The sequence below is a fragment of the Eremothecium gossypii genome, chromosome I, assembly GCF_000091025.4.
Source record: "Eremothecium gossypii ATCC 10895 chromosome I, complete sequence".
NCBI lineage: Eukaryota > Fungi > Ascomycota > Saccharomycetes > Saccharomycetales > Saccharomycetaceae > Eremothecium > Eremothecium gossypii.
In genome coordinates, this window is record NC_005782.2 from 637,734 (window position 1) to 660,955 (window position 23,222).

The following is a 23,222-nucleotide window of genomic DNA, read 5'->3' on the forward strand; positions in this document are numbered from 1 at the left end:
TAATCACCCTATCATGACTCACGTCATGGCCTCACACAGCAGCCTCTGCCGAACTATCGGCGCGGGTAACCCATATAATACGCATAGAAAACATTTTAAACTAGCTTATAGAAGCAGGTACGTAAGCCCGTGTCATAATGCATGGTGTAGGACACCAAGTAAACTTACATATCTCAACGCAAACTGTCTCTGGTCCGGCCTTACATACTTTGCCCATGGTGGAGAGACAGACGGAACCATTTTTGAACCACATGCTCGGAGGAGTAGTCCACGTCCGCTAGTGTGCGGTTCACGAAAAGGATCCCGGAGTGTGCGCCGTCGTCCACTGGGAGCAGCTCCACATCGCCCACATTGTACAGTTGGAAGAAGCCGAGAACAGCTTTCTCGGGGACGTTTGCCGCTGCGGCGAGGTCCGTGGGCTGAACAGGTGCGGGCTGAACAGGTGCGCAGGCGGCAAGTGTTGCTAGGGATAGGATGTGTGTAGTCTTCATTTTTGGGGGTGGTGCTGATGCTGATGGACTGTGTCAGTAAAGAGCGGCGTGCATTGAGTTTATATATCCCGTGTAGCTGGTTGCCCGAGCTGTGTTAAAATTTCCATCAATGCAGCTCATCTGCCGCCAGCGTATTGTTGTCAGATGTAAGATCATTACTCGCCCGATTAGGAAAAATAAGAGCCCAACATGCAGAACCCGGCAGACACGCACGATACCCGTAAGGCGCACAGACGGGCGGCCAGACGCTTGGTTCCGAGAGCTGGCCGCCTGCAGCCGTGTCATGCAAGGTTCACTTTACGCTGCAGAGGCGTACCTCCGGTCGGATCAGCGCCGGCAGCAGATGTCAGGATCGCACCAGGATGCAAAGCGCGCATCGGATTAGCGCAGAGCCGAGCCTGCAGTGGTATTACCGCCGCTACCAGCATATGGGGTTGGTGTTAACGTGGCTATGTATGGTGCTGCGGGGTATGTACTCTGTTTCGTGGCCGCAGCTAACCGCGCCACCGCTCCACCATTTGGTTCATCCATTCCCCGCCCTGCATCTGTATCACCTTCGGCAGGTCCTCAGCTCCTTCTAGGATGCCGTCCTCGTTCTCGACCGCCTTGTCGAGGAAGCTGTTCAGAAGCTTCAGCACGAACAGGCAATTCGGATATACAATAAACTGCGTGTACGGCGGCTCGCACCAGTACTCCAGGTATTTCAGATATGCCTTGAACCGCGGGTCTTGCCAGATCTGATGCTGCGTGAGCAGGAAGGTCACGTATGGAATGTTGGCCAGCGACTGCACAAACTCCAGTTCCACTTCGAACCGGCTTGGCAACTGTTCGCCCTCGCTACTCGGCTCGAAAGGTGGCTCGCTAGACTTGGCGGACATTGGCTGCGACGCGGTCGTGCCTTGTTTGTGTTATGCTGCTGGAACTCGAGCCGAGTAACTGCTTGACAAGAGCTGGAAGCTGAAAGCATTTTACGTAGAACATGACGTTCTTCCCAGCATAGCAGCAGGTTATTGACCACTGCCTGGAGCGTTCCCCCGGCAGGTTTAAAGGACTGAGAAGACCTGGGAGCGTGTGCGTGCGATGTCTACAGTAAGGCGTGAACGGTCGAGGTTTCTGTGGGTGCAGCTGTCCCTGTGTCCAGTGATTATCGTGGTGGGGACAGTAATGCGGATATTCAGCGAACCGAACAGTTGGAACGCCGACAAAGACAGCACGGTAAACATATGGTTCATCAAGCAGGGCTGGGCGTGGACCTCTGCGGTTTGCTGGTGGTGCGTTGTGCGGTACAAAGGCCTTGGGGGGCGAAGCTTGCGGCAAACCGCGCTCCGGTACGTTGCGCTGACGGCGTGGTGGTATGCGTTTACACAAGCCATATGGTTTGGAATAGCGCCAATAATGGATCAGGTATTCACTTCAACGGGCGGCCACTGCAGCTTTGACGTGTTTGACACCGGCATGGGCCTAAACTCGGGCTTCCATGACTCTGAAGGGCGCCGCACGCGGTCACTACAAAAGCTACTGCAGTGGTTCACTGCGCATGGGGCCCAGGGCGACGAGCTGCGCGAGCGCACAATGTACTGGATCCGGTGTATGCTTACTGGGGGCCAGTGCGAGAACACCGGCCTTGATCCTACAGAACTCAACTCTTATATCCAGGACTCAGTCACGGCGTCTGCAATCCGCAGCAGCCACGCGTGCTCCAGGCTGGGTGGCCATTGGATGGGTGGGCACGACCCGAGTGGGCATGTATTCCTGATAACGTTAATGTGTATGTTTATGCTGGGCGAGCTGCAGGTATTTGGCCGCCGCGCAATCGGGAAGCTTTCTGCTGATTGTCAACAGCTGCAGGGCGCTCCTGGTAAAATTGTGGCACGCATTTTGCAAGCAAGTCCGATTAGAGAGCTAATTAACTCTGAAGCCCCCCAACATATTTTAAGACGCCTTTTCGTTCAACTGCCACTAGAGAGTCTTGCGATTCTGGTGAGCGCGGTTGTTTTTGGCTTTCGGTTCATTGTGCTGGAAAACCCGATTCTATTGCTTGTCGGTCTTATTCTGACATGGACCTGGTCACTCCTGGTAACTATACTCTCTTTCCATTCGTTTGCGGAGCATTTGACCGGTTTGCTCTTCGCATACCTTCTAGTTTTGGCGTTATACTGGTACATATAATGATCTAAGTAAAAGTCTGCAATATTACACACGAGCGTTAAACTCGCCAGCTGGATATAGGCAAAGATTGCAGATGCTGTGCTTTCCGCCTAATATGCGGAAAGATGAGCAGGCCAAACCCAATGCAGAGTAGGTTCGTCATATAGTAACCATCGCGCAGAATGACTAGCGTTCCGCCGCTTTCGAGGCACTTCGCCTCCGGAGGGAACATGCCAATGGCCGAATTTTGGCACACTTTAGAAGTAAAGAAATCTATCATCGCCATAACTACGATCCGAGACCAAGTACCCCCAAGATTACTCAAGGTATTCAGAAGTGTCATATATGTTCCACCAATAGCAGGATCGGCGATTCGTGTGTGGAAGGCGGAAACACCTACAAATTGTACGGTGGACATAAAGGAACCCAGTAGGTTTTGTGTGACAACCAGCAGGAAATAGCCCTTTGTAATGTTGCCATTCTCGGGGAACTGCGACAGAATAAAGCTGCCTAGCATGGACGCAATGAGTCGACCAATATACCCGATTATCCAAGGAGTTAAGATACCCGGTTGGCCAATTAGTAGAGTGAGAAAGGCTGGTAATTTCCGTTGGTGACTGTGATGAGATTCAGAACTCCACTTTGCGACATAATAGCCAAAGATGATTTCAAAGGGAAAATCCACCAGGACGGTGATGGCAAGATCCTCCTTCTTAAGTCCTTTTTCGAGCAGCTTCAGGTTGGTAGCACCTTCGCTACATTGGAATGGGAACTTGGACACGAAGTGAAGGATTATCAACGACCTTACGGCTGGAAGTCGTAGAACTTTCACAAACGATCTGTACACTGCCCCCAGGGATGTCTTGCTAATGGAGCTATCCTCATTGTATTCTATGTGGGCAGAATTCTTAGTAGTAGACGTCACAATATGTCCTTTCTCGTCATCATCTTTCGGCTTCGTAGACACTACCGGTAGCCCAGAATGGGCATACGGATACTCCTGTGTAAAGAAAACCACATACGCCGTTAAAATTAGGTACATCCAGCCAGAGAGTTTCAGGTACGAGCTGAAGCTAATGATACCGTGGTCTAGGGGCAGAGCCCTGAAGTACCTGTTGACAAAATCGCCCGAATTGAATGCAAGAAATATGCTGAAGCTTAAGAAGTAGCCCGTGTTCAACCCAACTGTCTGAGCAGTAGAGGCATAGCTCAAGCTCTGGCGTGACAGGATAGTTAATGCCCAGCCATCCACCGCGATGTCCTGTGTAGCGCAGAAAAAGACCAGCACCAAGAAACAGACCGTCAGGCTAGTGATGTTGATTTTAGCGCCATCTCCTAGTGAAGGCGCACCATAGCTAGCGTCGACCCCTTCAAATACCCATCCCTGGGCGACAGCGTGACCTACGCACCACAGCATCACTCCGGAGGCCAGCTGTACCGGAATGATCCATGACCGTCGACGACCGATCTTCTTGCTGAAGACCGAATCAACCAGTGGAGACCAAAGTATCTTCAACGAATACGGATAGGTTGCTATACCGAACAAGCCCAACTTCGTGAACGAGGTGTCTTTGGCAATAGACTTCAATAAAAATGGCACTGTTCCAAATGCCAAGCCGACTGGGATGCCCTGAAGGAAATACAGTGCCACCAGAAGATAGAACTGCGGTACATCGTGTGCCGCAAGTTGGGAACTCGCTTTATGAACCTCCATGTTCCCTCCTGGAGTCATCCAAAGTGCCTGAGAACTCTTCAAGCTCAAGTGCAAATTCTGGGATGTGCGGCAAAAAATCTGTGGATCTCGAACACGACACATCAAGGATTCTTGGGAAAAAAGACGGCTAGATTAAACAAATATGTAGGGATATGTAGGATGAGTCCCAAAGCTGAACGAACGAAATCTCTCTCCTTATTTCTATCGTCAGCACAGCAGGGCACTGCATCGGTGTGAGGATTTAAAGAAATGCTGTCATGGAGACCCACGAAAAAACGACAAATGCCCTCTCTCCTTGACACGGGTCGCTTTCAGACGTTGGCCCATGAATCAGCACGACTCGGGGATGAAATGGGTTGATAAAAGGAATTTGGAAGGGACCTCTGAGTATAGCACAAGCCTCCTCGCATGCGATGACTCCAGTACTTCCCAGCGACTAGCTGTCCTTGTAGAAGAGCTAGGCAGTGGCATAGAAGTTTACCGAAGAGAACTGTAAGTTTAGTCCACTTACTCAATAGACAAGACCTGCTTTGCAGCTCTGACGATAGTGTCTGGGTCTGGGAAAGCAAAGTCCTCCAACTCCTTGGCGTATGGGGTTGGAACATCGGCACCGGTGACTCTCTGGACTGGCGCATCCAAGTGGTCGAAAGCCTCGGACTCCATAATCTGGGCAATGATCTCGGAACCGACACCGAAAGCTGGGAAGGTAGCCTCAACAGTAATCAAGTGGTTGGTCTTCTTGACGGTCTTGATGATCGCGTCGATGTCCAATGGTCTGATGGATCTCATGTTGATAACCTCAGCGGAAACACCGTACTGCTTGTCTAGGATCTCGGCGGCAGCTAGGGAGAACTGAACGTTTCTGGAGTAGGTGATGATAGAAATGTCGGTACCCTCTCTCTCGACCTTAGAAGTGTAAGGAAGAGTGAAGTCAGGGGACAACACCTCCTCGGAAACCTCGAACGACTCACCGTATAGCAACTCGTTCTCCAAAAACACAACAGGGTTAGGGTCTCTGATAGCAGCCTTCAACAAACCTCTGGCATCCTCGGCGGAGTATGGGCACAAAACCTTCAAACCCGGGATGGAGCCATACCACGCAGTGTAGTCCTGCGAGTGCTGGGCAGCCACACCGACGGCAGCACCGTTAGGGCCTCTGAACACAATCTGACAGGTCTGCACACCACCGGACATGTAGTAAGTCTTGGCAGCAGAGTTCACGACATGGTCGATCGCCTGCATGGAGAAGTTGAACGACATGAACTCGACAATAGGCTTCAAGCCCTTCAAGGCGGCACCCACCGCAAGACCGGCAAAACCCATCTCGGTGATCGGCGTGTCCACCACCCGGCGCTCGCCGAAACGGTCCAACAAGCCCTTGGTGACCTTGTACGCACCGTTGTACTGCGCCACTTCTTCTCCGATGATGAACACATCGTCATCACGGTCCATCTCTTCGGCCATCGCACTGTTCAACGCATCCCGCACAGTCATCGACTTCGACGATGCGAACCGCATCTGTTGCATCCGCCCCACAGAGCTCAAGGATCTCGTTAGGTTCGAGACGAGGGAGAATCTAGAAGACATCGTAGTGTCGCTTTATGGAATAAGGTACTGAGTTTAAAACTAAAGAAAAGAAAATCTTAACTTAGCGCACGTTTAGCAGTAGTATGTAAACACTTCCAACTGGAGAGAGGCTGCTAGAAAGTCAGATTTCCCAAATTCCTTCTATGAGGTCATAAAAGAAGTCTAAACACAAAAAACTTCACCTTTTCACTGTGCAACTTAGCCCCTTTTATATCTCACCCAGAAAAATTCCGTGAAGCGAAAATTTTTCAACAGGCGTAACGTCAGCTTAAGTAATTTTTAAGTGGAATAAAACGTGTGGGTGGTTGCATAATGGGCCAGGCAGCCGCCAGCGGGCCAGCGCACGAAGGTGCTCGAGTATTGTCAGTTACGGGTGGGTGTGAAGGTGTGCCGCCGGCGGCATGGGCGCTGGCATGATGATCACAACTTGGACTTGGACGAGAAGACCTCAGCAAGCATACGGCGCTGGACCTTGCCGGTGGCGGTCTTGGGGAGCTTGTCCACGAAGAACACGCGCTCCGGAACCTTGAATGAAGCCACCTTTTCCTTCATGTAGGCTGCCAGTCCCTCGTAGTCAAGCTTCTGGCCGGCGCGGAGGACAACGGCTGCGTGGACAACCTGACCGTATTTGGTGTTGGCCACGCCGTACGCGATGGCCTCGTTCACAGCAGGGTGCGATAGCATGACTGCGTCGAGCTCCAAGGGCGAGATTTTCTCGCCGCCGCGGTTGATCAGCTCTTTAAGACGACCAGTGAGAACCAGGAAGCCATCTTCGTCGAAAAAGCCCTGGTCTCCGGTGCGGAAGTAGTGCTCAGCACGAGTGAAGTTCTCCTGGTTCGCTTTGGGGTTGTTGCGGTAGCCTGGTGTGACGTTGGAGCCGCGAATGGAGACCTCGCCCTGCTGTCCCTGGGGCATGACCTCGTCCTTCTCATTGAGGATGACCACTTCCACGCCTTGTGGCTTGCCGACGGTGCCGGGCTTGCGCTTCCCAGGGGGCAGCTCGTTACTGGTCATCTGGTGCGATGCCTCGGTCATGGCGTAAGCCTCTACGACAGGTGCGCGGAACACTTCCTCCAGCTGGTGTAAAGTGGATGGCGCTAGAGCACTCGAGCACGAACGAATGAAGCGAATCTCGGGGAGTGGGGAAGGCTTCTCCACGTTGAGCATGATCTGGGAGATAGTGGGCACGCAGCTAAACCAATTGGCTTTGTATTTGACAAAGTCCGCCCAGAACCGACCGGCACTGAAGCGCGGAGGGACGATCACGGACGCCTGCGCGTAGAAGCTGGAGAGCAACACTCCGATGAGCCCATGCACGTGGAAGAGAGGCATCACCACGTAGGAGTTGTCTTTGGGCGACAGGCGGTACGTTCTGCTGATGTTCTGCATGCTGGTGACGATATTGCGGTGCAACAGAGGAACAGTCTTCGGCTTTGACGTGGTTCCGCTGGTGTGGAGGATGAGCGCAACGTCCTCGGCCTTGGGCTTCCCTGGAAACATCGGTTCAACGTTGAAGAAGCGCGCAACATGCTTCACGGAGTCGTAGATGGGCGACTTGTAGTTGTCTTTTGGCGAGAAGACCTGGAACTCGACCCTGTTGCGCTCGGGGGAGAACGCCAGTTCCACTAGCATGGTCTGCCACTTCTGTGCAGCCTTCTGGATCTCCGTGTTACCTGCGCTGGTGGATCCTTTCGGAACGAGAATCATCGACGTTTGCAGATCTTCGAGATAAAAGTCCAGCTCTTCGGCCTTGTAGTTGGGGTTGAGCGGCGCAGCCACCTTTGCGTCCATTGTAACTGCGAGGAACGCAGCTACAAACTCCAGTCCATTCGGGAGCGATATGCCGATCGCAGCCTGCCTGGGAATCCCAGCAAGCGGCGACTTGGGGTCGAGAAACATCAATTGCAAGTGGCCGACAATGTGCGACAGCTCTCTGTAAGAGAGGCTGAGGCCGCTATCCGGCTCGATCACAGCCCTGCTATCTGTGCATCTAATTGCCTCGTTAAAAGTAGACATCGTAACAAGTCTTCTTGCTTCAAATTCGCTGGCAGGGGTCTTGATGTTGCCTATACTAGCCTATAGGGCATCCCCCTTTTATACATTTTTTCACTGAAAAAGTGAGCCCGGGTATTGGTGAAGCATGAACCAAATGTCTCCGAATACTAAGCCCGACACTCTCCCTACATGTCGTCAGGCTTATCGCTAGCGCAGAATGCCACATCAGTAGGACCATAGTTTTCTGCGGGTAGCCAAAATGGAGTCATGAGGTTGACGGTTATATGTTCGCCCTCGCGGGCATCAAAATACTCGGGATCCGACCAGGCACTGTCGCTAGCGTATACCACATCTTTCGCACAGTGCACACGCAAGGCGACATTCTCAGACTTGGTGTACAGCACACCGCATTCGTAATTCTTGGGCTGGTATGAAGGAGGGGCGCCCCATGCATGTGTCGAGAGGTTTGCGGATGTGAAGAGAAACCATTCACAATCTGTCAGGCTATTCCACGAAGTTGCGGACGCACTGGCAAACTTGATGTAAAACTTCGTGTGGCAGGGAACCCTATCGCGGCGGATTATCGGAAGCGCGGTGCGGCCACCCGGGCGGAGCTCATACTCCCGCTGTTTTACGAAGCAGCCGTTGTCCCGTAGAGAGCTGTAGTGGTTGCGTGTGGCAGCGGTTCTGCTGTGGTGGAAGTGGAACCAACCGCTCGCAAGCCATCCGGTGAAGCACTCATTGAAGTCTTCGACCGTCGGGTATAGTATATATGGATGCAGGCGCTCACGTTGCAGGAGCGCATAGGCTTCTTTCTCGCCGAGGCAGTCCTTGACGCTCTTGGGCAGGCCCTGCGTGTGACCAGAAAGAAGAGGCACCATCAGGTGCACAAACAGGTTGCGCGGGTTCTCGGCCGAGCGCGAGTTCAAGGGGCCGCCGATAGAACTGCTTTGACAAAAATAGTGTGAGTGCCGCCCGCCGGCAGCCGGCCCCTCGTCTAGCTGCGCGGCGAGCTGCGCCAGCCCGGTCTTGGCGCGGGTGCGAGCCCCGGGCGCAGAGTACACAAAGGCTGCGCCGGTCGCATCCACCGGCGCAAAGTCGATTTTACGTAGCCGCTGCAGTAACTCGCGGTCGGGTTCCGGGTACATCTGCAGGTAGTCCTGCAGCCCGCTCCGGAAGCGTGAGGGCTGTTGCTCTGCTGCGCGGCTATGCGCCAGCTGCGGCGTCATCCACATCATCTGCTGCGGCAGGCTCGTCTCCAGCGCTGTGAAGTTGGCCGATGGCAGCACGACCCGGCACCGCTGGTCCTGGTAGAACGCGATCACCATCTTGCTGTGGTGGCTGCTGAAGGGCGGCATCCACACCATCCGGTACCGGACGCGGGCCGCGCGTCCGCCGTCTGCCTCCTGCACCGTGCCCTTTTGCGCAGTCACCACCACCTGCACGTGCTCGGGAATCAGATCCAGCAGCCAGTTCATCTCGTACTGGAACGAGAACAGGTAAACACGCTCCAGATCTGTGTCCCCCAGCACCACCTCCAGCCCACAGATCCCATTTCCTCCGGCGGTGCCCGCTGTCTCCCCGTCATAGAGCGCGCTGTGAACTAGCCACATGGGCCACAGATTATGCCGCTCGGCCTCCTCGGTCCCGGTATCTTCAGCCGTTGAGGCCTCCTCCTCAGAGTCCAGCACCACCACTTCCACCGCCTCAGACTTCGTTTGCACGCTGCTTTTATCGGCCGTCCCGAGGCTCGTATAGCCCACCCGCGCCCATCGCGCTCTCACTGCTTCCCTTGCCGACTGTCCCATGCCTTAGCCGCCAACTGCCCTGCTGCTTCACCACTTCGTAGACCTGCCAAGGGCGAACTTAAAGGGCCGCCGTAATATCACGTGACCGCACCGACCGCGTCAGTGTGGCAGGGTGGCTGCCTATAACCCCGAATGAAAACACATGCGCGATTCAGGATGACAGCAGCATACGCGGACCGGCGGGGACGGTGGTCTACATCATTGTGGTATATAAGAAGAGGGATTGCGCGCAGGCAGATAGGACGAAGGGGATCCCGCAGCAACTAAGGCAGCATGAGGATCTCGCAGAAGCTCAAGCAGCGCGCGGGGGCGGCGGATGAGGAGCAGCCCAAGGCAAGCTTCTCCTTTGAGTTCTTCGTGCCAAAGACATTACAGGGAGTGCAGAATCTCTACGACCGCATGGACCGTATGTACCAGACCCAGCCGGAGTTCATCGACATCACATGGAACGCAGGGGGGCGGCTATCGCAGCGCACGTCAGAGCTGGTGGCGACGTCGCAGGGCGTGCTGGGACTAGAAACTTGCATGCACCTGACGTGCACGAACATGTCTACCGCACTGGTAGACGAGGCGCTGGAGCGGGCGTACGAGGCGGGATGCGAAAACATCCTGGCGCTGCGCGGGGACCCGCCGTTGCAGGGTACATGGGAGCCGTGCGCGGGAGGGTTCCGGTACGCCAAGGACCTCGTGGCGCACATCCGCGCGCGCTACGGCGACCACTTCGACGTCGGTGTGGCTGGGTACCCGGAGGGACACGAGGAGGCGAGCGGGGCCGAGTTAATCGGCTACCTCAAGGAGAAGGTGGACGCGGGCGCGGACTTCATCATCACCCAGATGTTCTACGATGCAGATCTGTTCCTGAAGTGGTGTGACGCGGTGCGCGCAGCTGGCATCTCCGTGCCGATCATCCCTGGGATCATGCCCATTACCTCGTACGCGGCGCTGCTGCGCCGCGCCAAATGGTGCCAGGTGCGCCTGCCGCCGGAGTTCCTGGAGCGGCTGGAGCCCGTGAAGGACGACGATCAGGCCGTGCGGGAAATCGGCACTGTGCTCGTTGCAGACATGTGCCGCAAGATACTGGCGTCCGGGCATGTGACGCACCTGCATCTCTACACGATGAACCTCGAAAGGGCATCGCTGATGATCCTGGAGCGCCTGCAACTCATAGATACTGGCGGAGCGGGTGTGCGCCGCAGGCCAAGCACGAATGAGACGCTGCCGTGGCGCAAGTCGCTCAACCCGACGCGCCGCAAGGAGGGCGTGCGCCCCATCTTCTGGCAGCGGCGGCCCTACTCATACGTCGCGCGCACGTCGCAGTGGAGCGCGGACGAGTTCCCGAACGGGCGTTTCGGCGACTCCTCGTCCCCCGCCTACGGCGATCTCGACCTCTGCGGGCACACAGTGCTGCGGCAAACATACCAGCGCTCGCTCGAGCTGTGGTCCACGCCCCGCACGCTTCTCGACCTCGCGGCGCTGGTCATCAGCTACCTCAAGGGCGACCTCAAGTGCCTGCCGTGGTCCGACGTTCCCCTGCACCAGGAGGCGGACGCATTGCTCGACAGCCTCATCCGCCTCAACGAGCACCTCGTGCTGACCATTAACTCCCAGCCCAAGGTTAATGGCGCGCCCTCCGCCGACCCGATCGTCGGCTGGGGCCCCGCCAACGGCTACGTTTACCAGAAACAGTACCTCGAGTTCCTGCTGCCTAAGCACCACCTGCCCGCCTTCCACGCCGCCCTCACCGCGGACTTCCCCACGCTCACCTACTTCGCCGTCGACGCAGACGACAACCTCGCCTCCAACCACCCCGACGACACCCAGGCCAACGCCGTCACATGGGGCATCTTCCCCGGCCGCGAGGTCCTCCAGCCCACCATCGTCGAAAAGGCCTCCTTCCTCGCCTGGAAGGACGAGTTCTACCGCATCCTCGACGACTGGCGCCTCAGCTTCGACGAGAACGGCGCTGCAGACTCCGCCGCCCTGCTGGCTCACCTCACCTCCGATTACGCCCTCGTCAACATAGTCGACAACGACTTCGTGGCCACAGCTGACAACATATACTGCCTGCTCGCCCGTTTCTTCTAGCTGCTCGTCGGCCGACGCGGAGTTCCTCCGAGCGTGTAAATACGGCTTCAGCCAAATACGTAGATGCCCTCGGGCAACCTCACTGCTCCCGCTCCTCTGTCCCCCGCCTTGTCTCCTCAGATTTCCTCGAGCGTGCGAGTCGCTACGTCTCACCGCGCATAATCTTATCCTCTGCATGCACGTCTGACGCAAACGCGTCTGCTGCGGCATCTACTTAGTCCGCTCGGAAGATCGAGGAGCCCCGCTTCTGCTGCGCCAGCCTGGCACAGCCGAAGGGAAACCCAACGCTGCGCAAATTTATATTACGATAACAAGAGAAGCCGAAAGCGGGATCTGTGACATATCTTCTGCTACATGCTCGATTACTTTAGCGAAACGACCACAACTAAACCTTCTATAAAGGTAGTCATCAGTAAAGACAAGCTCATCTCTTCCCCCTTTTTCAGCGAAGCATCTACCTGGTAAGGCAAGGCAAGGCCAGCAGAAAAAGCTGGATCTAGAACGGTCACAGCAATAGTCGTAGGCCTAGTTATAGTGCAAGGTTGGGTGCGAAGTAGCGCAACAGGCCCAGATACAGACGACAGAAAGCCGCAAAAGTGCCGAAGAGCAAAGAGCGCAACGGGAGGTCGACGATGCGCGAAAAGGCGGTGTTGGCCATCGGAGATGCGTATGAGGTGCCATGGGATACGGTTCCCCTGGCAGCGCTGGAGGCGCGGAAGCGGGCGTCGAGCTCACAGTCGCGGAAGGGCGCCGGGTCGGCGCTGAAGCGGCAGTATGGGTCGCAGTCGAGCTCGGCGTCGCTGACGTCGCCGCAACGGACGAAGTACACGCGGCGACACTCTGCGTCGGGGTCGTCGACCGAGCCGGGCGTCCGTTCCCCGCTGGCGCCGGTGCCGCCTGCGCCCCAGGAGTACACCGGGCCGACGCGGGACTGGAACGTGCTGCCGCAGTGCTGCGGGGGGGAGCACGCGCGGGGGCCGGGGTCGACGGGCCAGGACGTGTACAGCGAGCTGGATAACTTCCTGCTGTTCAACCTGGAGACGTCGACGAAGGATGCGCTGCTGCGGGCGCGCGAGCGGCTGTCGGCTTACATCCGTTTTCTGGAGCTGGACTACGGGACGGCGGGGACGGAGCGGCTGTGCGCGGCCTGTTTGGAGGCGACGCGCGAGCTGGTGCAGCTGTGGTTCCATCAGGCGAACCGGCTGACGGTGCGCACTGGAACTTACTTCATTATGTCGGAGAAGAACATGTACTCGTTCAACCAGAATTCGAGCCGCAAGCACGATCTGCTTGTGCTGCACTTCCGCGGGCTGTGTAGTCTGGGGTGGCAGGTGGCATTTGACGAGCCGAACCTGCGCGTACTGGAATGCAATTTGAAGCCGCCCAAGGAGGTGCTGGAGGTATCCGACATAAAGACGCCGAAGAGCACCGTGACCGAGGGAGTAGACGAGCCGCCAGCACGTGAGCTCTCCCCCGCCCCCATACAGCCCGTGAGGACCCGTGGACAGGAGGATGTGGAGAGTACGGGGCACAGGCCCTCCCTGCGGGACTACATTGAGCGGGATTTGGAGAAGCGAGGGCATAAGAGCGCAACTGCGCTACTGGGAGAGCAAGGCGCTTCTCCACAATATGAGGCCGGTAATTTTAGCAGCAACGACGAGTACCCGGATAGTGACGACTATAGCATGATGTCTTTTGAAAGCGCCGATGGGAATAAGGATATCCAGCAAAAATACAAGCTTACTTCGGCAGTCCATGCTATGACAACCGGCATTGCAGGTCTGTTCAAGAAGCGCGGGCCGCACGGTGAGGTGTATTCTCGATCAGGTTCCTCCAGCAGGGAACAGCGTAACTCTGTAGATCGAGACAACACCCCTGCTTCGGTAAGACCGTCGTCCCTACCCCAGACCTGGGATATGATCCCTCTTGGTGGTGGGCCGCGGCCAGCCGCACAGGCGTACAGTGCAGACCTTGCTTCCCACAGTGATCCGCAGGAGAGGAAAAATCTCTACATCATTAACCAATGGCTCGAGGAGTGCTATTCCAAAACCCTGTACAACTATGACCGGTTGGAGGTCGATCTCAGTGAGTCTCGTCTACCGTACCCGGAAGCTAGTAGCACAGAAGACGGCAAAGGAAGTGCAGCTGGCAGCCGACGGCAGTCCTTAGCAGAGAGCAGCACAACTACTATCCGTTTACCTTTTGAATCCAATACGTTCCCTGCGATCTTTTGCCCCGGAATCTTGTACATGCTGACGTTTCCTCAATGGCTACCATTCCTGAATGAGATCAAGCGCTGTATGGTTCCCGGAGCGCCAGTAACAGCGGTCCTGTACGATTTCAACGATTCCAACATGGACGATGATGGCTCCAAAGTTATGTTCCCGACCACGCTTGAACTCAAAAAGGTTTTTCAGGCTATTCGTTTTGAGGCCATCAAACGGGGGCTGCAAGTGTTTCCCATTAGGAATATTGCTCCTATCTTCCGACAGGTCGGATTCAAGAACGTAAAATATACCGTTCTGACATTCAAGCGCGGCGATTTCGTGAATGAAATGGGGTTCGTGAACGAGCTACTTGCAACGTTTCACTACGATTTTCTAGTGCGAACCTTTTTAACTGATCGTAGTAAGTATCCAGTTGGAACTGACCCACAGACACTGCCGAGGAGGTACATTGATGAGCACATGGGCCAAATAGATGACAATGCAGGATGCTTGCGTCTTATTGCAATCACGGCGGAAAAACCAGAGTAGGTTTCCACCGTTGCTATTGCTACCCGGGGCAATTCTCCCGGTCATTATATATGTTAGCAGGTGTCAATACCTTCTTACAACCTAATATTTCAAAACCTAATATCTTCTGCTCCTTAGAAAGAGCCACTTCCTTATATGTTAATATCTACCGCTAGTTCTATCTAATAATTTTATAATTTTGATAAATCTTGACGTACATCTTATCACTAAGGAAGATCTCATCACAAACTCGGCAAAGTGTTTCATATATAAGTCATCTATGCCTCAAACATATAAGCATGGGAGATGATATAGGCACGGCGGGGGTTCCTGCTTTCTACTGTTGCTACTTGCTTCGCTCAATACCCAAAAGGCTATCGTACTACATCGGCTCTACGCCCAACCCTGTACGAAGACTTCGACAACACAATGGCTTACTGACAAAAGGCGGCGCATACAGGACCAAACGTCAAGGAACACGACCCTGGGAGCTTGCTGCATCTGTTAGCGGATTTCCGAGTAAGATCGCTGCTTTACAGTTCGAACATGCATGGCAACACCCGTATCAGACCCGTTTCATCAAGAGCGAAGATCGAATAGTGAAGAAGAAAGGTGGAGGCAGAAGTATCCACCAGAGGCTTGCAGTGCTTAAACTGCTTCTACATCACCCATTTTTCAAGGTGATGAGCTTGGTCGTACATTTATTTAGTGAGGATATCCAACGAGTATGGTTCCTAGATAAGTACAAATTGGAAGCACCCTTCATTCATGTGGAGGTCGATGAAGATGCACTAAGCGAGCCCACAGGAGAGGATGAAGAGAGTGTAATAGAGCATGCGAAGAAAAACCTTAGACTCGTGGAATTGTTTTATGGCCGTTCTCTGAAAGAGGATTCTGAATGTCTGGAGGAATACCGACGGCGTCTCCAAAACGGCGCTATGAGATGTGCAATATGTGAAAAAATAGTAGACTACGTGAAAGATAGTGACAGCTTTAGTTCTGAGAAAGAACTGGTGGCATTTTGTTACAATAGTGTATGCGACTACTTTTCCTGTTTGTCCTGTCTTTATAACGTATTTGCGAGCGACGAGGAACTAAGGACAGGAGAAATTCCACTCATACCAACCTCTGGTCAGTGTCCAAATTGTAATATAGAATTAAGTTGGGCTCGAATCGTTCGTTATTCGATGTTCCTGTCTGCATAGTTGATACACCACCAAAATAATAGTGTAATATTTCTTAACATACTTAAGCTCACAGCTATTTCATACACATTAACTTTCATAGAAAGGAATCCAAGAGTATCCCACTATTCATATCGGGCATATTAAAACTTAATAGACCATTCAACGCCAACCTTGACACCGGAGTTGTGAATAGTGTATTTATTTTCATCTTCAGTTATTCTCGCAGTCCATGTAGCTTGTTCCTGTTTAAAAACACAGATACCTGGAAGCTTGAACGATGGGTGTTTGGCGATAACTATCTTTTCAATCATTAAGTCTTTTAACTCGTCGGTAGTTTTCAAGATTTTTGCGGACATGCCTGACTCAAAGTAGGAATATTCGACCTTCACATATCTACCGTCCTGGTATGCAAATGTTGCACCGTCGTCAATGTACTGGACACCATATGCTTTGTTCTCATCGTCTGGGGCAACAACCAGCGTATATGGATCTCTCTCCATTAACTTTGTAGTGCGTCTGTAACGATCTCTTGTAACAATCAGCTTGCCACTCTCTAAATACGCAGGTATCTTGGATAGCGGAGTGTCTATGGTTAAGCGCTTAGCATCTGTAATAGCAAAAGTTTCCAACGTAAAATAATCGTAGTATCTGCCTGGAGGGAAGAATACGGTGGTGGTTGTGCTATTATTGACGACAGGCTTAACTAGAAGGCCGGATCTACCCAAATAGAATTGGTCATCAATGTCAAAAGCTTCCTCCAAATCTGGTTTTTCGTAAAACATTGGATTTATTATTGGCACACCAGTGGCATTCGACTCGTGGAATGCTGTGTAAAGGGTTGGAAGAAGAGCATATCTTGCTCTCAACACATCCCGCACGATAGATTTGTATGGCTCTTCCAACAAATAAGGTTCTCTCCTTTTAGTGTCCTTGTGGCCATGCCCTCTGAATAACGGGAACCACATACCAGCCTGATACCAACGTACTGTTAGAACTGGATCTGGATCACCCGTGAAGCCAGGCACATCGCCACCAAAAAACGGCATACCAACAATGTTATTGGCTAGAATAATTGGTATGGTAATCTTCAAGTAATCCCAAGTACCGACTGCGTCACCTGACCAACCAGCAGCCGTTCTCTGCGAACCGGCGCTGTAGGATCTAGTTAATAAGAACGGTCTTTTATTGTCCTCTGCATAACGTTCGCGTAAACCCTGGTAGCTAGCCTGATGAACAGTCATACCATACAAGTTATGGACGGCTCGATGTTCAAAGCCACCGTGAACGATCGCATCCCTCGGTGCTGTACTCTCGATACCGTCGAATACTGCCATCTCATTCATATCATTCCAGATAAATAAATTCTTAGCGCCCTCAACAAAATTGTGGTAGAAAGAAGCCCAAAGATTCTTGGCAACAGGACTGAACGTGTCAATCCATATCGATGTACCAGGCCAGCATTCTCCAATAAAGGGCTGTCCGGTGCTATTCTTGATGGCACCATCATTTGCCACCATTATATCGGTAAGGTTGTAATTCAATTTTAAGTGAGGATCAATGATGGTGACTAAGTTTCTCGTAATGTTCGCTAACTTTTGGAATAATCCTAGGGGATCTGGGAACGCATCTTTCTTCCATGTAAAGTACTTCTTTTCATCTGTGTACTCAATGTCCAACCAAAGGAAGTCAAGTGGCATCTCCGCCTTATCCATTTCATTGTTTACAGTCATTAGGTCCTGTTCATCGTTATAATTCCATCTGCATTGGTGGTACCCGAGAGCCGAAATAGGAGGAAACGCAGGTTTACCTGTTATGTTTGTGTAAGACTCAGTCACCTTGGCAGGGCTTTCTTGCAATAATATAATTATGTCGAGTACGCCAGCTTCGGACATCCAATGGGTCTTCACATTGTTCTCTGAGTAGTTCACATCGATCCACGTGTCCGCTGAGTTAACCCAAAACAGCCCCACCGATGAATGTGGTGCATGAGAAACCATTAAAGGAATAGACCCATACATTGGTGAAGTGGATTTCACCGGATACTCAAAACAGTCCGCGTTAAACAGCCTGTATGGCTCACCGCCTGAAGTATCACGTAGTTTTAAGCTATCGGCATGTTCCGGGATACCATAAACATTCTTGAAACCATGTAGCGTCACGTCTAGAGCAACAGACTCAGGACCAAATGGCAGAGTGTCATTGCCGGCACCGTGGAAGTTGTCGTAAAAAGAGTCATAATCGCTCTCCTCTGGGAGAGAGTTCTGGTAGTTCGTCCTGGGCAAGCGCCAGTGCTCTAAGTTCAAGAAAGAACGGTCGTTGATCGTCACCAGCAACTTGTCGTGGTGATAAACGTCGAGCTTAAAGGGGTTCTGGAATAACTCAACCTTGACTTCGTCATCCGAGTTCTCGATGACCATCTTTTTTCCGTCGCCAACGATGGCTGTGCTCTGATTGCAAGCCGATGCGCGCAGTACCACACCGTCTTCAAACATCCAATCGCTAGTGCCATTGTACCTTCTGGGAGACAAGATCTCTGGAAGCCCGGTAACATCTCTGTCTTCATCAATTCTAAGACGCACTAAAGAATTCTCAAGTACATCTAAGGTGAATGGCAGCGCAATGCTTCCCTTATCCTTGCCTCTCGGAAGCCGCTTAGTGATTTTACCTTGGACAGTGTGCCCTGAGGTGAACAGCTCCAAAGAATCCCAATCAACAGTGTAGTATACGGCCCCGCTAGAAGCGATTTTCTCTCCGTAATGCCTGTTCCGGTGGCATACACCAGACTCATTACATTTCCTTAGCACTCCCTCATCAAAGGCATCTGCTAATTGTTGCAGCAAAAGCGCACAGCCCCAAAAGAGTATGCGATTCCAATGCATTGTTCACAACTTGCAGCCAGATGGTGCTATTGTAGCTTCGCTCTGGCAATGGGAACCAGTGCAAGTTTACGGCTACCTCAGTTATATACGTTACGAGCGAATGAGATCTCCATATGCAAAGTAAGCCATAACCCATGCACCTCAAAAATACCTCTAAACTAGCACATGAACACATGAAATAGAGCGGGGTATGCCGCCCTATTACAGCTGCTGGCACCCCTATGAAATGCGCTCTATACCAGTATTTCACATGATGTTCCCAAAACAATGCAGCGTGTGCGGCTGTGGAGTAAGCCGGAGATGCACATGGCATGAAGTCGCCCCCACAGAGAACTATACTCCGGCAATGTGGATATCACCATATACTTCAGGGGCCTCGTTTCTACGAGCAGCACTGGAATTGTGCTCGTGTTGAATCAGTGCCCAACGCTTACGACACGGATTCTAGGCCCTAGCTCTGGGCCCCAAGGGATGCAGAAAAGTCTGTATAAACAAGAGCCAATCCGCTTCAGGTGAAAAAATAAGGCAACATGGGGTACATACGCCTCACCTGCATGTTCCACGCCGGTGAGGCATGATCATACGAGAAAGCTTGTGCTCTTCGGGCATTTTTTTTCGATGATGCTTGTAATTTCTCCGACGACAAACGGTATTTTCCTATTCCGGTCAAGTGCCCATTAAATCCGGATATACAGGCGGGGCCATATCAAGATGGCCGGAGACTTCCGATACGTACGCATAATGGGTGCAGTTTGAGAGAGTCTTACTTGGCACGGTAAGCGGGCAGGTCTGGTGGCTGCCCGCTGACGCCGGCCGAGATCACATCGTTGGTCGGGCAACGAAGGGCGCTACAAAGATGACAGAACAGGCGACGTCCCCGTGAAACGCGATCAAGTTTTTCCGCGCGCCGTTATTTTCTTTGCGCAACCTTTTCTGTGCTGCCAGCGCCTGTGTAACGACACAAACCACCTGTGTCACATTTTGTCCGCCGAAATATATAGTTGAAGCAGCATAACGTAAACAAGTGTTCAGATAATTTCGTAATTTCAAATAAATATTTATGATTAAAGTTGGAAGTCTAGATACCCAATTTTATATACATTTACTTGAACACATCCATTTGTCGTCTGAACTTTTGCCCGCATTGGAGAAGGCATATACCAAAAGGAGCTACTACAAAATCAAATAAAGGATACCAGACGTCAATCCATGCAGAATCTGATATTGACTCCACCTAATATCAGCAGTCCGGCCTTGAGCAACGTCTGTTCCATCAACAACCTTGTGGGGGATGGCTCGTCCAACCCGACGGCGTCGACATCGATGCGCGCGACGCCGGTGCTCCCGCCAGTCAAGGGCTTGTTGTTTCACAATAACCAGCTCCCACCACCTGGTCCATTTAACTATGGGTCTATGGCAAATTCAGCGTTGCCACATGGGTTGCCGGCCGGCGCGAAGTACGAGCAGATGACGCCGCCGCCTTTATTTCACTCGCGGTCGGTGCCGCCACAGATGCCATCGGCTCAACCGCAGGCGGCACAGCCCCAGCGTTTTGCAAATCCGTTCGACCAGCTCTCGCAGCTGTTGACACACATTGAATCATCCTCTTCTTCGAGCCTGAAAGTTATAACAGGACATCTGATGGCAGATAAAATTATCCGCGACAACGGAGACTATTCGCTTCAGCTAAAGGAGATATTTGGTTCCCTCCGGGAAATACATCTGTCGTTGCTAAACTGGCCTATGGTACAGTATTCGCAGGATATCCCTAATGGAGAGATTATGAGAGAACTAGTTTCCTTTATCGAATACAGGGACCTAGAGAAATTGGACTTTTTGATAGACAAATTTAAGAGACAGTTAGACTTGGTTAAATACTGGAAGGACAAATTAGGACATTTATACGTTGAAAAGATTGACAGTGGAACATGGTGTTCCCCTGGAGAACGACTGAGGCAGGAAAATGGGACGCCCATACCCGTTATACATTCGGCTGCGGTAGGCTCATCTGCATCACGGTTGGCTAGCCCTTCCCCAAGCGTCAGTACAGGGCCGGGTGTGATACAAGGCGGCTCGACAGCGACCAGTTCACGCTCGGTCTCATTCTCCATCCCGGCCGAAGAACGTGTTGGATATATACCGGAACATGTTGGAGAATTCAGAAATGATTTCTTCCAAGATTTGATTGTTCCAAGTTGGTTCATTGTGATCAGAGATCCAAAAACAATGAACTGTTTACAATGTGGAAGCCGTGACACAAGTGAATGGCGCTCAGGACCGCTAGGAAGGAAGTCTATGTGCAATGCATGCGGTATCTGGTACATGAAATTAAAGCAGCGGTTTGGGGAGGAGGATGCTGCGGTGATTATGGAATACCGGAGATTAACTAATAGGCACGATGATCGCAGGGTGCCCAAGAAATTTGAGGTCCCATTGCCTGAGGTCGAAAAAGTGAAGAGAGCCATAAGAGCTCGTGTTGTGGAGTATTTGAATGATGTTGAAATCCCGGTTAAAACGAGGAGGCGGGCGTTATTACATAAAGGCAAGCCGGGCAGTGCGTTAAAAACAGAGATGAAAACCCCTGCCGCATGAAGCACTGGAAGGATGAAACCAGTTTGTCAGCCGGAAGGACAATACCGGCGGGTAGGAGGTAGAGACTATGCTGTGGCATGTAAGGAACGTACTTTTATTTATCTAACATAACTAAGGTTCTTTTGAACTTGTAACTTTGTAGTTATACTTGGATGACTAGACACACAACGTATAAAAAAGTATAGCGAGTGAGATGAAATCACATTAAAAGACAGCACCCTCTGAAACGAAAAGCTTGTGTCCATTACGCGAGCACCAACCGACGACATTTCTCGCACTTTTCATGACTACTGCTTTCGGGATTTCGCCGTTATTGCACAAGAGATACAGTTCAAAGCTTGGAGTGATCCACGAAAGGCCAGTCATGTTCAAACTTTCCTCTACAAATGATTCACTAAAGATCGAGGAAGGCTGATCTTCAACTTGCAGTTCTTCGCTGGAGTCACAATATTCTACCTGGACCTGGCCTGAGGACGCACACCACCGCGCGAAGGCAACGACATTTTCACTAAGAGGGTTTCCATGGGAGTCTAGCGCATTTGATCGCAAGTGAGAGTAGTATTTCATCAATGTAGACCAGTCTGTAGTGCTAGATGTTTCTGGCATGACATATTGCACATATTTCTTCGACTTGTAGATGAAATGATGCACTAATGGCGCGGGAATGTCGTTAATAGTGAAGCGTGATGGCGCAGTTATGTGCGGCATGATGCCTGCCACAGCGAGGTTATCAAGTATTTCACTGGCGCATGTGTGCAGGTCGTAGAAGGAGCTCTTCTGTGGACTAATCAAAATTAACGTTGGCTTGATGTGCATATTTCCCTCTAGGGTGGTCTCGTTGCTGGCCGAATCAGTATCCGTCGGTAGAAACTTGATGTAGCAATAGAGAAAGCCGTTCCCATTGAACTTGGGGAAGCACAGAGGTACCCAGACTTCTTGGCTGCTATGAAGAAGCTGCAGCTGATTCTCAACCATTGAGAACAGCAGCTGCAAATCCGTGGTGTGTAGGGTGTGACCCTTCGGCCGAAGCACAGATACCAGTCTGTGATCTGGCGCCACTATCATCCCATAAAGCAACGTTCCAACCGCCAATCCACGTGTTGCACGCAGCATTATCGAATTGATACGCTGCCGCACGGAGTGCTTCAGCGTTATGCACTCCAGTGCGCCCAAAGTCCAGCCCAGGTGTGTGCCGTCGCACATGGCACGGCACAGCTGGTCCAGATTGTGGAAGTCCGACTCCGTCAGGAAACTCCGCAAGTCAAAGTTCGCCCGCTCGAATAGACGGGACATCTGCCGCAACGACAGACTAGATACCAAGTAAGAGTACAACAGGTCGAGCTGCTGCTGCAACTCTGCCTCTGCCTCGTTGCGCGTAGTCATCGCCAGCAGAACCACGTGCTTTTTCCGCAGAAACGCAAACCGCTGCAGCACGCCGTGGGCGTCATATGTCGTGATGGTCCGCAGCCGCTCGCGCGGGCCGTCCAGCTCGAAGTAGTTCAGCAGCGTGTGCGCAATCCCCATCAGCCCCATCACAAGCTCCTCCGGCCCGTGCATCGAGTATATCGGCTTGCCCGCCGCGGTCAGAACGAAGAACTGCTTCTCCTGCGGCAGCGCGCCCCTGCCGCCCGCCGCCCGGAACGGGCTGGGCAACTCGCGGGGAAGCGCAGGTGCAGCCTTCATGCTGTGCGCCAGCTCGTACTGCATCTCCTCGCCCGGAGACGCCAAGCTCCGCTCCTCCTCGCCCCCGCGCGCAGCCACCTCCATGAAGTGGTTCGTCAGGTCCACAGACGTCGTCGGCTTCGCCACCCACGGCGCGTGCGTCGGGCTTGCAGACCGCATCGAGCTCAGCGACACCACCGAGCCCAGTGGCAGCGCCTGCGGCCCCGCCCGCGTCTCCCGCGCGCTCTCGCGCGTGCTGGCGCTGTCGCGCGACCCACTTGTGCTCATGCCAAGCCGCCCGCCGCCCCCCGGGCGCCGTATTTTCACCGCGGCGCAAAC

General features: G+C 52.7%; 13 protein-coding genes across 13 annotated transcripts; 5 read left to right on the plus strand and 8 right to left on the minus strand.

The window, feature by feature from the left end:
* Nucleotides 1-200: 200 nt before the first annotated feature.
* Nucleotides 201-491, minus strand: AGOS_AAR163C (AAR163Cp; the record flags this gene model as incomplete). The annotated part of the gene is made up of 1 exon (NM_208059.1): nucleotides 201-491. One exon carries the CDS (start codon nucleotides 489-491, stop codon nucleotides 201-203), a length of 291 nt encoding a protein of 96 aa, NP_982706.1.
* A 494-nt stretch (nucleotides 492-985) lies between these two features.
* Nucleotides 986-1,369, minus strand: SOH1 (mediator complex subunit SOH1; the record flags this gene model as incomplete). The annotated part of the gene is made up of 1 exon (NM_208060.1): nucleotides 986-1,369. One exon carries the CDS (start codon nucleotides 1,367-1,369, stop codon nucleotides 986-988), a length of 384 nt encoding a protein of 127 aa, NP_982707.1.
* Nucleotides 1,370-1,571: 202 nt separating this feature from the next.
* On the plus strand, nucleotides 1,572-2,660 carry SCS3 (Scs3p; the record flags this gene model as incomplete). Its single annotated transcript, NM_208061.1, has 1 exon — nucleotides 1,572-2,660. One exon carries the CDS (start codon nucleotides 1,572-1,574, stop codon nucleotides 2,658-2,660), a length of 1,089 nt encoding a protein of 362 aa, NP_982708.1.
* Nucleotides 2,661-2,697: 37 nt separating this feature from the next.
* Nucleotides 2,698-4,455, minus strand: AGOS_AAR166C (uncharacterized protein; the record flags this gene model as incomplete). The annotated part of the gene is made up of 1 exon (NM_208062.2): nucleotides 2,698-4,455. One exon carries the CDS (start codon nucleotides 4,453-4,455, stop codon nucleotides 2,698-2,700), a length of 1,758 nt encoding a protein of 585 aa, NP_982709.2.
* Nucleotides 4,456-4,860: 405 nt separating this feature from the next.
* On the minus strand, nucleotides 4,861-5,940 carry PDB1 (pyruvate dehydrogenase (acetyl-transferring) subunit E1 beta; the record flags this gene model as incomplete). The annotated part of the gene is made up of 1 exon (NM_208063.1): nucleotides 4,861-5,940. The coding sequence occupies one exon, from the start codon at nucleotides 5,938-5,940 to the stop codon at nucleotides 4,861-4,863; it is 1,080 nt and encodes a 359-aa protein (NP_982710.1).
* Nucleotides 5,941-6,360: 420 nt separating this feature from the next.
* PCS60 (Pcs60p) lies at nucleotides 6,361-7,956 on the minus strand (the record flags this gene model as incomplete). Its single annotated transcript, NM_208064.1, has 1 exon — nucleotides 6,361-7,956. The coding sequence occupies one exon, from the start codon at nucleotides 7,954-7,956 to the stop codon at nucleotides 6,361-6,363; it is 1,596 nt and encodes a 531-aa protein (NP_982711.1).
* Nucleotides 7,957-8,120: 164 nt separating this feature from the next.
* On the minus strand, nucleotides 8,121-9,743 carry TDP1 (tyrosyl-DNA phosphodiesterase 1; the record flags this gene model as incomplete). Its single annotated transcript, NM_208065.1, has 1 exon — nucleotides 8,121-9,743. One exon carries the CDS (start codon nucleotides 9,741-9,743, stop codon nucleotides 8,121-8,123), a length of 1,623 nt encoding a protein of 540 aa, NP_982712.1.
* Nucleotides 9,744-10,016: 273 nt separating this feature from the next.
* MET13 (methylenetetrahydrofolate reductase (NAD(P)H) MET13) lies at nucleotides 10,017-11,828 on the plus strand (the record flags this gene model as incomplete). The annotated part of the gene is made up of 1 exon (NM_208066.2): nucleotides 10,017-11,828. The coding sequence occupies one exon, from the start codon at nucleotides 10,017-10,019 to the stop codon at nucleotides 11,826-11,828; it is 1,812 nt and encodes a 603-aa protein (NP_982713.2).
* A 632-nt stretch (nucleotides 11,829-12,460) lies between these two features.
* On the plus strand, nucleotides 12,461-14,584 carry AGOS_AAR171W (uncharacterized protein; the record flags this gene model as incomplete). Its single annotated transcript, NM_208067.1, has 1 exon — nucleotides 12,461-14,584. One exon carries the CDS (start codon nucleotides 12,461-12,463, stop codon nucleotides 14,582-14,584), a length of 2,124 nt encoding a protein of 707 aa, NP_982714.1.
* Nucleotides 14,585-14,862: 278 nt separating this feature from the next.
* Nucleotides 14,863-15,768, plus strand: SLX1 (endonuclease; the record flags this gene model as incomplete). Its single annotated transcript, NM_208068.1, has 1 exon — nucleotides 14,863-15,768. The coding sequence occupies one exon, from the start codon at nucleotides 14,863-14,865 to the stop codon at nucleotides 15,766-15,768; it is 906 nt and encodes a 301-aa protein (NP_982715.1).
* A 122-nt stretch (nucleotides 15,769-15,890) lies between these two features.
* ROT2 (glucan 1,3-alpha-glucosidase ROT2) lies at nucleotides 15,891-18,629 on the minus strand (the record flags this gene model as incomplete). Its single annotated transcript, NM_208069.1, has 1 exon — nucleotides 15,891-18,629. One exon carries the CDS (start codon nucleotides 18,627-18,629, stop codon nucleotides 15,891-15,893), a length of 2,739 nt encoding a protein of 912 aa, NP_982716.1.
* A 1,209-nt stretch (nucleotides 18,630-19,838) lies between these two features.
* AGOS_AAR174W (AAR174Wp) lies at nucleotides 19,839-21,221 on the plus strand (the record flags this gene model as incomplete). The annotated part of the gene is made up of 1 exon (NM_208070.1): nucleotides 19,839-21,221. One exon carries the CDS (start codon nucleotides 19,839-19,841, stop codon nucleotides 21,219-21,221), a length of 1,383 nt encoding a protein of 460 aa, NP_982717.1.
* Nucleotides 21,222-21,425: 204 nt separating this feature from the next.
* On the minus strand, nucleotides 21,426-23,171 carry MON1 (guanine nucleotide exchange factor MON1; the record flags this gene model as incomplete). The annotated part of the gene is made up of 1 exon (NM_208071.2): nucleotides 21,426-23,171. One exon carries the CDS (start codon nucleotides 23,169-23,171, stop codon nucleotides 21,426-21,428), a length of 1,746 nt encoding a protein of 581 aa, NP_982718.2.
* Nucleotides 23,172-23,222: the final 51 nt, after the last annotated feature.